Genomic DNA, 14,138 nt, shown 5'->3' on the forward strand with positions numbered 1-14,138 from the left:
AAATATCCATAAAGTTCCATAGAGAACAGACAAGTAAAAATCCAGAGCTGTAGAGTCATTCTAATCCTCAAGGATGTTTAGTGACACCTGGTGGTGAAAAGTGTAAAAATAATAGATAATATTTAATTATTTTACATTGTTTTCTCTCATTTGTTTTAGAATTACTCATTATTTTTTCACCTTTCTCTCCCTTTTCTTTTGACAACCAGGAGGATCCCAGGTTGAAATATCCTGTTCATATGAGGAATAAGAACTCGATGGAGCCAGGGGAGCTTGGTCCTCTTCCTGTAAGTACAATCACAATAAGACCAACTGCATATTTAACCTTTGGCCCACAAAGCTCAATACTGGCAACCAAATAGATTCCAACCATTACTTAAGCTTGTTCAATCATTTACAAGTGATAGAATAATACCAAATTATGAATGTGAATAGGATGCTAGTAAAAATCAGATGATATTGATGCAGTGGCACCTAATTTTGATTGATGTCTTGTTTTCAGCCACAAAAAAATGCAGGCCCGCTCCTGCACACTGAATAAATTGCACAAATATGTGCCCCACCTTTTCCCAGGTCAGCTTTTGGCTAAAAATGTGACTGAAAATCTGAAGTTTTTTTTAAAGCTTTGGTACTTTTCAGTACTATTCATCATTGCAATGACAGATAATGTAACAGAAAGTACTGAAACATTTGATTACCTTCAACTTTGTTCTTAATGCTCTTTAAGATAAACTTTGAGCAATATATACAGTATTGCTTGGTTACTTTGGATGTCTTTGTGTGCCAGCTTCTAATGATCTGTCTTTAAATTAGAACTTTTTTACCCAAGTACGACGCATGAACACCATAAAAAGACTATATTAGACATTTCATGTTAAGGCGTATTACAAAAGATGCCAATTTAAACCACACAAATTGGAAATTTGCAGAAAATTCCAGCTAGTGGGCCAAATGTTCCTCTGTTGAGCTGTTTAATAATCAAAGCTTCATGGGTTTGTACATCTCACAGGCTTGTGTGGTGTGTGCATGTGTGTCTGTTCTCTCTCTCTCTCTCTCTCTCTCTTTTTCTCCCTCTTTTTCTTCCTCTTCTCTCTCCATTCTGGTGGATCTAATGTATGCTACTACTTCTACACCTGGCCATGTCTGTTTGGCAGAACCTACCAGAGGAGGTTGGTTGGTGCCTCCCTCCCTCTGCCTGCCTTGCCTACCTGTCTGGTCCAGTCCAGTCTGGTCAAATGCCTGCAGACAGCCTTGCGCTTAATTTGTTTTGTTTTAATTATTATGATTTTTTTCCCCCCTCTTTCTGTCTTTCTATCTGTTCTCTTTCTCATGACCGGCATGGATGGACTTGTACCCTCTCCCTTCCTTTTTGTCTTCAGTATTTTTACACCACTTCCTCTCTCTGTGCGCTCTCCCTGCACCAACACTACCCCTTCTTTCAAATTTGGCGCTCCCAACCTTTGCCCTTGGATCCTTCAGACTGCTCCATGTCTGTGTACTTGTATCAGTGTTTAAGGCACAGATGGGAAAGTGGATTGAAGCCTTTTTTTTATTTTTTAGCAAATGAGTTAAAGATTAGGGGGTTGTGGGGAAACAAAAGGAGCTCTATGTGTCTGTTAGAGGAAGGAACTGGCTGTGTGCTGCATGTCTCAGCTTCTCCGGTCTCTCCACTCGTGCAGTAGCAGCGTATCTAACCACACATGTATTCTTCAGTTAAACGTTGTTTGACAGATTGTCAGACTCGCTCCCTTTCCCCCAGATCTGAACTCTCAAACTACTATTACTTTTTTGTCATTGCCTGACTGCTGGTGCCGTACGAGTGTGTGTGATTGGCCTGACACCGTACTGAGTGCTCACCGTGTCAGTGGTGGTGTACTGGTTTGAATTGGTATTGGTGATTAACCCTTTTTTTTAATGTTGTGGTCGTATCCCTGCCTTGCTGATGTCTCAGACGTGACTCAAATAGGAGAGAAAATCCTCTCAGCTCCTTTGCGGTGTTTGATTGAGTTTGCCTTGCCTGCGGTGCTGGGCTGTCAGCGTTTGCAATGTTATGTCAAATTCAATCAAACATACATTAGAAAAGGAAAAAACAAAGGGGATGGATTTACTATTTGAGCATGTCCTCTTTAATAAAATGTCTTATGGTGACTGTGGGTGTTATTCTCATTCTTTTTTTGTTTTTTTGCTTCTTTTCAGCCTGGATGGGAAGAAAGAGTTCACACAGATGGACGCACCTTCTACATCGACCACAGTAAGACAGTTCAATCCAACAGTTTCTGCTTACCTTAATGTCGTGTATGTGCTTATTTCCTGTCATTTATCATAGCACCTACAGTCATGTGCATAAGTTTTAGGCATGTAGGGCACTAAGGATTAATCACAGAGCCTTATATGCAACAACATGGGGCTGGAGAGATGCGGGCAGAGGTGGCCACCTCAAACTTCCACCTGCCTGGACGGTACCCTTGGTTATGCTTACTTGCAACATCCACTTTATGCGCTACCATCTGTCAGTCAATATTGGTGAATATGATTCATGATAAAGACATACTCATGAATTCATTCTTGATTAAAGCAGCTGTTTTCCATTTCAACTTTCCACGTTAGGCACTTTGAGAGTTCAACTTTTCCTGCCAGAGATCCACCAATAGACTGGTTTCCTGACCGTTTCCCCACCAATAACACCACAGCATTTTAGAATCAAACCCAGTGATGACAGCTTGCCAGCCCCAGAAATATAAAGCCAAAATATCGCAATCACCCCCTAGTGGCAGCTGCCATTAGGGTTTTGGCACTGATCTCACTGCCAAAAGCAGAAAATGATTTACATTTTCTAAGGGAAAAAATTAAACAATTATCTGTTCATGAATTTCTCTTGGAACTTGTTTTTTTTTTTTTTTTTTTTTTTTTTTTTTAAACCAAATCTGACTGCTTAAACCTGCTGTGCATTACCATGCTTTTTAAAAATAACACACACATGCACACACTCTCACACACACACACACACACCCACACACATGCACACACACACACAATTAGATACTCCAACATAGTGTTTTCATTCTTTTCCTCCCATGCTTGCATTAGTGGCTTCCAGCCCACTAATAGCAGTCGGCTTGTATAAGTGATAATTTGGTCTTTAAGATGTCTGGAAAGGATCAAAGAAATAATGCTGCCTGTATTTTTAAAGAGTCAAAGTTGACTCTTTAAAATCCCTTGTTGTATATCACTCAGTGCAAAGATGCTGAGTTTACATAAATGTGAAATCAGCCAAATGTTTGCTAGTTTGTGTCAATTAAAGATATGATTAATCTATAGTCATTCCTAATCAGTCTTGCATAAACTGTATGTATTGTTTGTGTTTGTTTAACCCAGATACGAAGAACACGCAGTGGGAGGACCCTCGCCTGCAGAGTCCAGCGATCACGGGACCTGTGAGTAGTTTCCTCTACCACAGAAGTGTTACTACATGTTCCTCTTTACAGCACTATGGTTCTGTCTGTTACACACTACCATCAGTCTCTACGTTTGCTCGACAAAGATAAATCACTTTGTCACTGTGGTTGTCACTTAACATGCCAGCACCTACATGTTATTATAAACACCACTGCAGATGTCACTCTGCTTGCCCTCCTCTGGTTACGCTGCTTGAAGTTTTTGATGTTTTAAACAAGAACATCTTGGCATATTTAACATCCACTTAAGAACCTTTCCATCACATGTCTAGTTATTATGAAGACATTGATGCCCTTTTTGACAGTTTCATTGTGTTGCTGTCCTTCCAGGCTGTCCCTTACTCCAGAGAGTTCAAGCAGAAATACGACTACTTCAGGAAGAAATTAAAGAAACCGGTAAGAAGTAAAGGTTTGCATAACAGCCTCAAGAAGGAGCTAAATTTGATCAAATCTCACAGCTTCTCTTTGCACTAGAAGGTGGTCTAATTAGCTTCTTTTCTGATTATGCTTGATTGCATATTTGATTAACTTTCTTCACACTGACTTGACACTGTATGACAGAGGTTGACATTTTTTACAGGTTAAATTTTCATTTCAGTCATTTCACATTTCCTCTGTGAGAGACGCCTTGTAGGCTGAGAGCAGATCAGCATGTCAGTGTCTGCTTTTGTCTTTGCAGTTCATTTCTGCTGCTGGGATCTGATCGTGGGTTAACATAATGATGAATTAACTTTAATGCAGACCTTTTTTGTTTTTTTGCACTTTAATCTGTCAGTTTTGCTTAGCTTATAATGAAGATATTTTTCCTGTATGCATTAGTTTGCACAGGAGAGGACTTTGGGCTTAGCTGCCATACACCTCTCATATTTACGTGCGGATTTCTTTATTTTCTATTGTTTCTGTTGTCTCCTTCTGCCGGGGACCTCCAGCATACATTGGAGCGGTTTGTAGCTTAATGCAAAGTGGGCAGGATGAGGGTCAGCACCTCCAAGTCTGAGGCCATTCTCTGTCAAACACCGGTGGATTGCCCTGTGTGGGTGGGGAGTGAGTCCTTGCCTCAAGTGAAGACGTTTAAGTGTCTCGGGGTCTTGTTCACAAGTGAGGGTAGAATAGACCATGTGATTGACAGGTGGATTGGTGCAGTGTCTGCAGTACCTCGAATGCTGAGCCAGACTGCTGGGTGAAGAGGAAGCTGAGCAGGAATGCAAAGCTCCCAATTTACCAGTCAGCTTTTGTTCAAACCCTCACCTGTGGTCATGAACTCTGGGTAATAGCTGAAAGAATGAGATTGCAAGTTCATGAGGTGAAAATGAGATCCCTCAGGAGGGTGTCTGGGCTCAGCTTTAGAGGTAGAGTGAGGAGCTTGGTCATCCAGATGGAGCTTGAAGAAAAGCCGCCGCTCCTTTGCATCAAAAGGAGCCAGTTGTGGTGTTTCAGGCATCAAATCAGGATGCCTCCTGGATACCTCCTTGTGGAGGTCTTCCAGGTTTGCCCAACTGGAAAGAGATCCCAGGGTAGACCCAGGAAGAGCTTGCTTACCAAGTTTTTATGTGCATTTCTAAAATTTGGAAAGGCACCAAAATAACTGATCCATACCGTTCTATTTTTTTGCCCCCTTCTGTTGGGGTATCAAGTTGACTCAATTAACCCATAAGGGGTGGAGAGAGACTCACTGCAGTCCATTGATCTGCCAAAAGAATGTTAATTTCCCACGCAACATTATTACAATGGACAAACACAAAAAAACACCATGTTTTGAATTGTGCTCAATCTTTTTTCCTCACTTATTTTGTCATAAACTTGCTTTTTAAAGAAATTATTGTGTTTTTTTAGCAAATAAACCTTGTGGTGTACTGGTCAGATTGAAAGACATTTCTGTTGGAGGTGACAAGTTACAAGCCATTGTGTTGTTTTAAGTGTTGGCTTCTTTATGTGAGCAACAGGGACTGGCTCATATTTGAGTGCCAATTTCCTTTTTTTCCTATTTAAGCCCAAATCACACCAAATTAAGATGCATTTGGGAGCTGAAGACTCTTATGACTGAGCTGAGTAAAAAAGTCAAAATTATGGATGAGTATAAATAAATTATGGAATTTTTGTGATTTATGTGCTAAGTTCGCTGGATTCTTTTTCTCATTCAATGTTCGGCATCTGATAAGGATCATTTATGATTCCCAGACTGCTTTTGTTCTCTCGCTGGCTTTCAACACACTTTTTTTTCTCTCCCAAGTATCGAATTAGACGTATTAATTTAACACCGGTATCAAAAAACCCAAATAATACACATCAGTAGGCAGCATCTCTTCAAAAAGCCAAATCCCCTTCTCCGTGAGTGAGGCTGGAGGTGGATGGCAGTGAAAATTAGAGCAAGATGAGGGTTTATTGTACCTAACTGTGACAATAAAAAGTTGTACGGCTTGGTGAAAATGCACCATAATTGGAGCTGATGTATCTAAACCGGTTCGAACTGATTATTTGAATCTGCTAAAACAGAGAAAAGAAGTTTCCTTTTGAAAACCAAAACCTGTTTTTTCTTCGACTCTTTGGTCGTTCTTCAGAAACTGCATGCCAAGCTGTCACTGACTGTAGCTTGGCTTGTGTCTTACAACTTCCAGATGTCAGATGATTTCATTTGTCAGTCAGATTATACAATAAACTGCTCCATAGACTCCTGCAGAAATATATTTTTCTCTGCTTTGCATTGTATCAATTTATATTTGAGTAAACAAATGTTTCTGTTTAATGTGCACACATTATTCTCTGCTTGTATATGAAATATCCTCATCTAGGTCTTTAATTTGCAGAAATTGGCAACTGACTGAGTTATCCTGAAGATGTTGTGTTTGTCAGACCTTGAATAATGCAACAAAAATCTTTGTAAAGAAACAGAATATTTAATGTTTCAATTTAGGAAAAGTTTGGAAATTAATATTAGGTGGAACAGCCCTGATTTTTAATTACAAATATTATGTATATGGCGAGTGCTCTCTATCAGTCTTTGACATTGCTGTTCAGGGAAATTAGACAACTCTTGGCACCACAAGAACAGTGGAATTTCTACTTTCATTGTTAAGAATTGTTAGATGTGTTGCCAAATCACCTAAGAAGATGAATGTGAGTTGAAATTGCAGTAGAATGGCCTCCGTGTATGTACAGCGGGTGATTTGAGAGGCATATGGAGTGGTACAAAGAAAGCAAAGAAGGAGAATCCTCCAACAATGATCTTCTCAAGGTGAAAGACAAAAACATACTTAAAAAACAAAGCAGTCAGCACTCAAAACATGTCCTTTTTGGTAGTTTTATTTCTAGGCTTTTGCGAGTTGAAACATGCCCGATATGGCCAACCTTTGCCTAGAAGTAAAACTACTTTAAGGGACATTTTTGAGTGCGGACTCCTCAGTTTTATACATTTGGATTGGTACCTAACCTACTTCTGGACCTGCACTTTTCCTTAAAAAGGAAGTTTGACTATCCTGGCTGTTGTCATTTTTCTTTCTGCTCAGTAATAAACATTGGATTTTCCCATGTCCTGTTGAAATTGTCAAGAATTTATTAGCATTATCAGCATAAATGTGACTGTGTCATTTGCTTCCACCTGTCACTGTCTAAAGTCATTCTTGCCTTTTATTGTTTTATTTATTTGCATGAAACTGAGTTTTCTGTCAATATTTCCAGGCTGACATCCCAAACCGATTCGAGATGAAGTTGCACAGAAACAACATCTTTGAGGAGTCATACCGTCGGATCATGTCCCTAAAGAGGCCCGATGTCCTGAAGGCTCGTCTGTGGATAGAGTTTGAGTCGGAGAAAGGTCTGGACTACGGCGGTGTAGCCAGGGAGTGGTTCTTCCTCTTATCCAAAGAGATGTTCAACCCCTACTACGGCCTGTTTGAATACTCTGCCACGTAAGTCTCTGCTCTTTTTTTAGATGAACAAAGAAAGTTATTACAGGATATAACACAGGACAAAGTGTTTCCCAAAGCTGATTTAGTAAAGTAGCCATGTTTTATATCTGCAGCTGTGAAAAAGTCCTTTTCCTCTCATATTTTCGGTTGGCTTTGTCCACAGTTATGAGTAAAAGGGTGGAGCTGCTGCATTATTCCCCTGTGCGACTTGTAAAGATTTCCTTTAACTTTGATTAACTTTTCCTCTCATTCAAAAATCCATCCTGGAAAAAATGTTTCCCACATACAGTAGGCATTAAGATGATTAGAAAGCCGTATGTATTGTTTATTTTCTTGACACGAGCGTCAATTCACAACGAATCGTTGGATTCTAAGGAGAAAGATTCAGAGAAAAGGTAGCTTTTGAAGGCATGGACACAAAGGTTAACCTGTTTAATAAGATTTTAAACTACTTCATTTAAACTACATAGTGTTTATTCATCAAAACTCTACATGTAGCTGTAAGATCATCATGCAGCTGCAATTCAACAATAAGTTGATCCTTAGTAATCACCTTTAACTATTCTGTTTACATCTATGTGTTTTCTCCTGGCCTCTAAATGCCTCTAAAGTAATACGCTATTGTCATAGCTCATTAGTATCTATTAACTGAGCATGAAATATTATAAACATCTGGAAGTCTTATCAAAATCATGCAGTTAACTTAATAAAACCAAAGTTATTTCAGTAACATTACTGAAGATTCTTGTTCTATTCATTTATGAATATTTCTGCACCAGCACCACATCTATTTTCCCAACATTAAGTTGTTTGTGTGTTTTCATTCATCCATGTGTGGTTATCCTAAGCTCAATCCAAAATAAGTAACTGGAAGAAATATAATATGCTAATGATTGGCATACTTATGGTCAACAGAGGCTCATATTTCCAGCTCTGGCCCAGGTCATTTTTCAGACAAAAGCCTCAATGTCTTCCAGAACCTCAGCCATGTCCAGTTGCCTCCTTTGGCTCGAGCTTTTGTTAATGTTAAGTCTTCTTTTCAAAAGCTGCAGCTGTAAAACCACTGAAGTTAAGATGTTTTTTAGCTTAATTTTGGAGGGATTTTTCTTTTACCAAAATGAATAAGGTTGCCAATGTTTAGATACTTTAGTACATATTTTAAGAGATTATTTTTTGGGCTTAAAGGAAATATTTACCAATTTTCAACCAGCGGTGCATGGATAGTAAATGTATATGACATGCTCAATGATCAGTGTGTCACTGCCCTTACTTTATACAGTAAGGAGAAATCCCCTCTATTGTATCTCCGCTGGGCGGAGTGGCTCGTCTGTAAACTACAACCTGCTTTTCCTCATTTTCTCTGAGCTGACCTGCTGCCAGCCCACAGACTGCACATGGAGGGTTGAGTCTAAGGCAGTGTGTCATCAGTACACGTTAAGATAACCTGCTGCAACCACCAGGAAACAAACACGGCAGAAAGAAATGTGGATATGGATTGAAAGGAATTTAATCGTGACAGTAATGTTTGACACAGACAGCCCAGCTACTGATACTTTCCCCTGATAACAAGTAATGGACAACAGCGTGGGTACAAAGAGTGCAGCACTTTAACTGTAGCCTACACCTTGTACCACTGTGGTAAAATATACAGAGTGAAGTTTAACTGTTACGCTGCAGTTAATTTCATCGTTGAATATTTACAGAGACCACCAGCATAACAGTGCATCCAAACACTGCAGCGCTCTGTCCGCCACGTCATTTCATTGTTTTAGGGCTACTCAGAAGCACAATAATGCACCTCTGAAAAAGTTCACATGAAATAATGACTGATAAATATTACAGAGCACAGATAATAATGCAGCCTGTTCACTGTCTTATGTTTATGTCGGCTTTTTTCATAGCACACATCATCTTTTTATCACTGTTTCACCTCTCCTGTTTAAATGGACAATGAACTAAAATCCACTTAAACATAAAAAATAATGTTAACCTTTCAGGATGCTATGTTTGTGTCCATATTATGCATTGAAACTGCCTGGGAGTGGCCTTGGAAGGCAATGAGCCCAGTGCATTCTGGGTGTTACGAGTATTTGAATCCTTTGGCTGAATTGACCTTTGTCATGTTCTCTGCCCACAGATCCCTCTAGATTTGAAATCATACCAGGCAGAGGTTAGATCAGGTGACTCTAAAGAGTTGAACTATTACTGGTAGATCAATTCTGTCAAATAAGTCCCAAATCTGAAGGCCATCATCTAGTATATTTAGTTTTTTATCAGGCAGAATGAGTTATGACGGTACTAAAAGTACAAGAAGAAACATACCCGTTTGACTGCTTAGAGCATATCAGACTAACCAAAAACTGAAACTACTGAATCTCTAAACTTCTCTTCTCTTCAGGGATAACTACACTCTCCAGATCAATCCCAACTCAGGCCTCTGCAATGAGGACCACCTTTCCTACTTCAAGTTCATCGGGCGAGTGGCAGGGATGGCCGTTTTTCATGGAAAACTACTGGATGGTGAGTCGCTATGTGTTTGAACATGTCTTTGAAATCACTGATTAACTGTTATTATGTTACCTGTTTCAATACCACAGGCCACCAATTTTCCTTTTGTTTTTGCCTCTTTAGGTTTTTTCATCCGGCCGTTCTACAAGATGATGCTAGGAAAACAGATATCCTTGAAAGACATGGAGTCTGTGGTAAGAAATCTATTAAATGATAAACTTTAAATATCAGCCATGAAGTTTAGCTCTCCTAAGTTGACCAGCAGGGCTTCAATTTGCTGATCAGATGTACTCATGAGCTCATCTTTTAATTTTTTTTTACATGTCTTTCACGGGTTCATGTAAGAGAATAAAATCAAGAAGGTGATAATGATTACATTTTCTGTCTTATCTTCTCTATTCACCGTGTTTCATCCCTGCAGGACAGTGAATACTACAACTCTCTGAAGTGGATTCTGGAGAACGATCCCACTGAGCTCGACCTGAGGTTTTGTATCGATGAGGACAACTTTGGACAGGTTCTTGGCTTCTTTCAGTCAATGTCAGTCACATCACGAGTTCCCTGGTCTTATCTTTGTTGTCGTTTTCTCAGACGTACCAGGTTGACCTGAAGCCCAGCGGCTCAGACATGGTGGTCACCAATGAGAACAAGAAGGAGTACATTGAGTAAGGGCATCATCAGTGTTAATCCTCTACATTTGTGTTTTACTTAATAGTTACAGTTTTTAAGGAACTTTTTTAAAATCGTTAACTTGTTTTTCCACATCTCAATAATTTTCTCTCTGACAGCCTGGTCATCCAGTGGAGGTTTGTCAATCGGGTCCAGAAGCAAATGAACGCCTTCCTGGAGGTATTAATGTGCAATATGACAGTCACCACTTGGGGGCACTGTGACCACACTCTTTGTTTCTATAGCCCTCAGCACCCAAGTTAAATTCAGCCTTAACTCAACCTTGTCTTTGAAAAAGTTCTTTTTTCAGAGCCTTGATACTTTTAAATACTTTGTGTGATGTTGTCTGTGTTGTTTGATTTAAATTGTTTTCAGTGCTTTAACTCCTTCTTTCTTTGTTTTCAGGGCTTCACAGAGCTTATTCTTGTAGATCTGATCAAGATCTTTGACGAAAATGAACTGGAGGTAGGGCTTCTTAAATTCAACATTAAAGATAAGATGAGATAGACTTTAATGTCCCTGTAGGGGAGTTTGTCCGGGACTCTGTCCACAGTTACAAAATAAATAGATATATAAACAGAGATAGGTTAGGGTAGGTGCCAGGCAAAGTGATAAATCACATGCTGCAGACTTTTGATGACTTTCACTGCAAAGATTCTCAATAAAGCAAGGGCGTCAAACTCAAGGTCCAGGGGGCCAAATCCGGCCTGTGGTACAGTTATAACCGACCAAGATAATTTCATATTTTATTAGAACTGGCACACCGGTGTGACATCTGCATATTTCCTCCAGTTGAAAATTTAAATTTAACCTCAATGCTTTGAAATATCCTTGTTAAGTCATAAAGATTTGAAAAGAAAAGAGTAAAAATAATTAGATAAAAAAAGTCAGAAATGTGGGGGAAAAAATTAAGTACTACTTTTATTTATGTTTTCAATTTTGCATGTTACAATAATGATTTAAAGGTGTGATTTAGTCTTTTTATTTTAGATTTTTACATTTTAATTCATAATTTGATATTTCATTGCATATAATGACCTCTAGAGCTCAAGATTTTAAATTTTATCTCATATTTTGACCTTTTGAACTCATGATTTTGAAATTTATCTCATATTTTGACCTTTTAAACTTACAATTTTGAATTTTATCTCATATTTTGACCTTTAAAACTCAAGATTTTGAATTTTATCTCATATTTTGACCTTTGAAACTAGAGATTTTGAATTTTCTCTCATATTTTGATCTTTTCAATTCATAATTTTGACATTTTATCTCATATTTTGACCTTTTGAACTCTTTATTTTGATTTTTTTTTCATATCTTAACCTTTTGAACTCATGATTTTGAATTTGATCTCATATTTTATTTTAAAATCATGGTTTGAAATTTTATCTCATATTTTGACCTCTGAAACTCACATTTTTGAATTTTATCTCATATTTTGACCTTTTCCATTCATAATTTCGAATTTTATCTCCCATTTAAACCTCTAAAACTCACAATTTTGAATTTGATCTCATATAATGGCCTTTTAAAGTCATAATTCTGTCATCTTATCTCATATTTTGACTTTCAAAGTCACAATTTCAAATTTTACCTGATATTTTGGCCTTTCCATCTCATAAATTTGCCTTTAAAAAAGCACTTTGCATTTTGATTTTCTGTTTTGATCTTCTGAACTAATAAGTTGAACTTTTTATCTCAGATTTTGAGCCTTTAAACTTATCATTTGATTTTTTTAAATCTCAAAATCATTAATCATCAGTGCTGAGGTTTTTTTCAGAATCTGGCCCCTGCTGTGATTTAGTTGGACACCCCTGTATTAAAGTAAATGTCTCACTTCAAAAAGAAGACAGTATAAGAAATAAACACTATTTTTGCATGTACAGGGCCAATCATCAAACACAAAAGATGGACTAGTTTGTTCGCAGGGGGCGTCAGAATCAGTGCAAACCAAAAGTTCTTCACAGGAGCTTTAACTCTAACTGAAATTCTTTCTTTCTGTCTGTCCTTTGCTGTCTTTCTCTGTGTAGCTGCTCATGTGTGGCCTGGGTGACGTCGACGTCAACGACTGGAGACAACACACTGTTTACAAGAACGGCTACTGCCCCAACCACCCGGTCATTCAGTGGTTCTGGAAGGTATGAGTGTGATACATGAACACATGCAGCACAATCAGGCAGAGGCACAGATGACTGCAACAGCAGCATACTGTGTAAATTGTCAGCCATGTATTGCTTCATATCAAACGCTGGTTTCAGTCGTCGTGCCTGCGTTGGGTTGGCTGGCCTCAACTTTGAAGATCAAAGTCTGTTTGGAAGAACAAGTTTGTTTGCTCTGATGAAAGAGACTGAAGTGATGCCTGCCCTGCTTATCGGGTGTCTTGACTTTAACCCACACGGTAGCACATGCGGATACATGCAGACAGCAAACAATGGGAGTAGTTTTTGTTCATCTGTGTGTACGTGGTCACACAAACACAGACAACCCTAACGTGTCATTTCATGAAGCCAACACGCCAAAACACCATCAGTCTGAATGACTGTTATCAAGAACTTTAATTCAGTTTAAACTTGATCACTAATTTCTGTGAACTGTTTGATAATTTCCATGTTTTTCATGTTGTCTCTTGCCAGGTTGTTCTCTTGATGGATGCTGAAAAGAGGATCCGACTGCTCCAGTTCGTCACAGGAACGTCACGTGTGCCCATGAACGGCTTTGCTGAGCTTTATGGTTAGTAAACCCACCAGTCCGCTTTACTTTCCATCCCTTCATGCTTGTATTGTAGCATAGCTCTTTTAGATCACATACTCTGTGTATCACATAAACAGCAGAAAGTAAATATTATGTAACAGTCACACAAAAATAGTTTTCTGAGAAAGGATGAGTCAACAGTGGAGGTTCAAAGAATTGTATTACTATCTGCTTTTGCAAACATGATCAAAGTTTAGTTTAGTTTTTCCCCTTTTTTGTGACTCAAGTGTTATGAATGAGGTTACAAAAAAATGAATCAAAGCAAGGGCATATGTCTTTAAACGTATTTTTATATGAGCTACATTTGCCAAACTTCAGATGTCTTTAAACGACATGGACTGACTAAATAGTTACTGCATCTCATTTCAAGGCCTCATCTTTTGCTTCTCATATCTTGATTTTTTTTATCATCTAGACTTGATAGATGACAGTTATTGCCAGTGTAAAGACAAATATTGGCTATAAATTCAGTTGCTTTATATTAGGATTATGTTGCTAAATCAGTTTAAGATACTTCAGTTATTCACAAGAAATGCTTAAGCTGTCACTCGCTCTCCATTTCCTCTCTTTCTGAATGATAGATTTGAGGTTTAATAGAAACCTTATTGTTCTTTCGAGGTTTAATAGAAATCTTATCGTTCTTTCAGGTTCTAATGGTCCACAACTTTTCACAATCGAGCAGTGGGGCACACCAGACAAGTTACCCAGAGCTCACACATGGTATGTGTCCACTCCACTCACTAACACAGAAATGAAAGCATGAATTCACACCTGCAGAGGAAAACAAGCCATGGCAGGGTGGATGCTGATATCACTAGCATTAACATGCTAGATGGCAATGCTGGCA

At 38.6% G+C, this 14,138-nt stretch overlaps 1 protein-coding gene across 10 annotated transcripts in view; it reads left to right on the forward strand.

The window, feature by feature from the left end:
- Nucleotides 1–14,138, forward strand: part of nedd4l (NEDD4 like E3 ubiquitin protein ligase) — a 94,633-nt gene that overhangs the window by 78,297 nt on the left and 2,198 nt on the right. For all 10 annotated transcript variants that reach the window (XM_041811396.1, XM_041811399.1, XM_041811398.1 and 7 more), the window contains 14 exons: nt 210–287; nt 2,197–2,251; nt 3,376–3,434; nt 3,786–3,851; nt 7,131–7,360; nt 9,759–9,880; nt 9,992–10,062; nt 10,290–10,385; nt 10,460–10,533; nt 10,657–10,717; nt 10,943–11,002; nt 12,571–12,678; nt 13,174–13,270; nt 13,939–14,011. In XM_041811396.1, coding sequence (XP_041667330.1) covers nt 210–287; nt 2,197–2,251; nt 3,376–3,434; nt 3,786–3,851; nt 7,131–7,360; nt 9,759–9,880; nt 9,992–10,062; nt 10,290–10,385; nt 10,460–10,533; nt 10,657–10,717; nt 10,943–11,002; nt 12,571–12,678; nt 13,174–13,270; nt 13,939–14,011 — 1,250 coding nt within the window. The remainder of the gene's footprint in view (nt 1–209; nt 288–2,196; nt 2,252–3,375; nt 3,435–3,785; nt 3,852–7,130; nt 7,361–9,758; nt 9,881–9,991; nt 10,063–10,289; nt 10,386–10,459; nt 10,534–10,656; nt 10,718–10,942; nt 11,003–12,570; nt 12,679–13,173; nt 13,271–13,938; nt 14,012–14,138) is intronic.

The sequence above is a fragment of the Cheilinus undulatus genome, linkage group 17 (assembly GCF_018320785.1).
Source record: "Cheilinus undulatus linkage group 17, ASM1832078v1, whole genome shotgun sequence".
NCBI classification, from domain to species: Eukaryota; Metazoa; Chordata; class Actinopteri; order Labriformes; family Labridae; genus Cheilinus; species Cheilinus undulatus.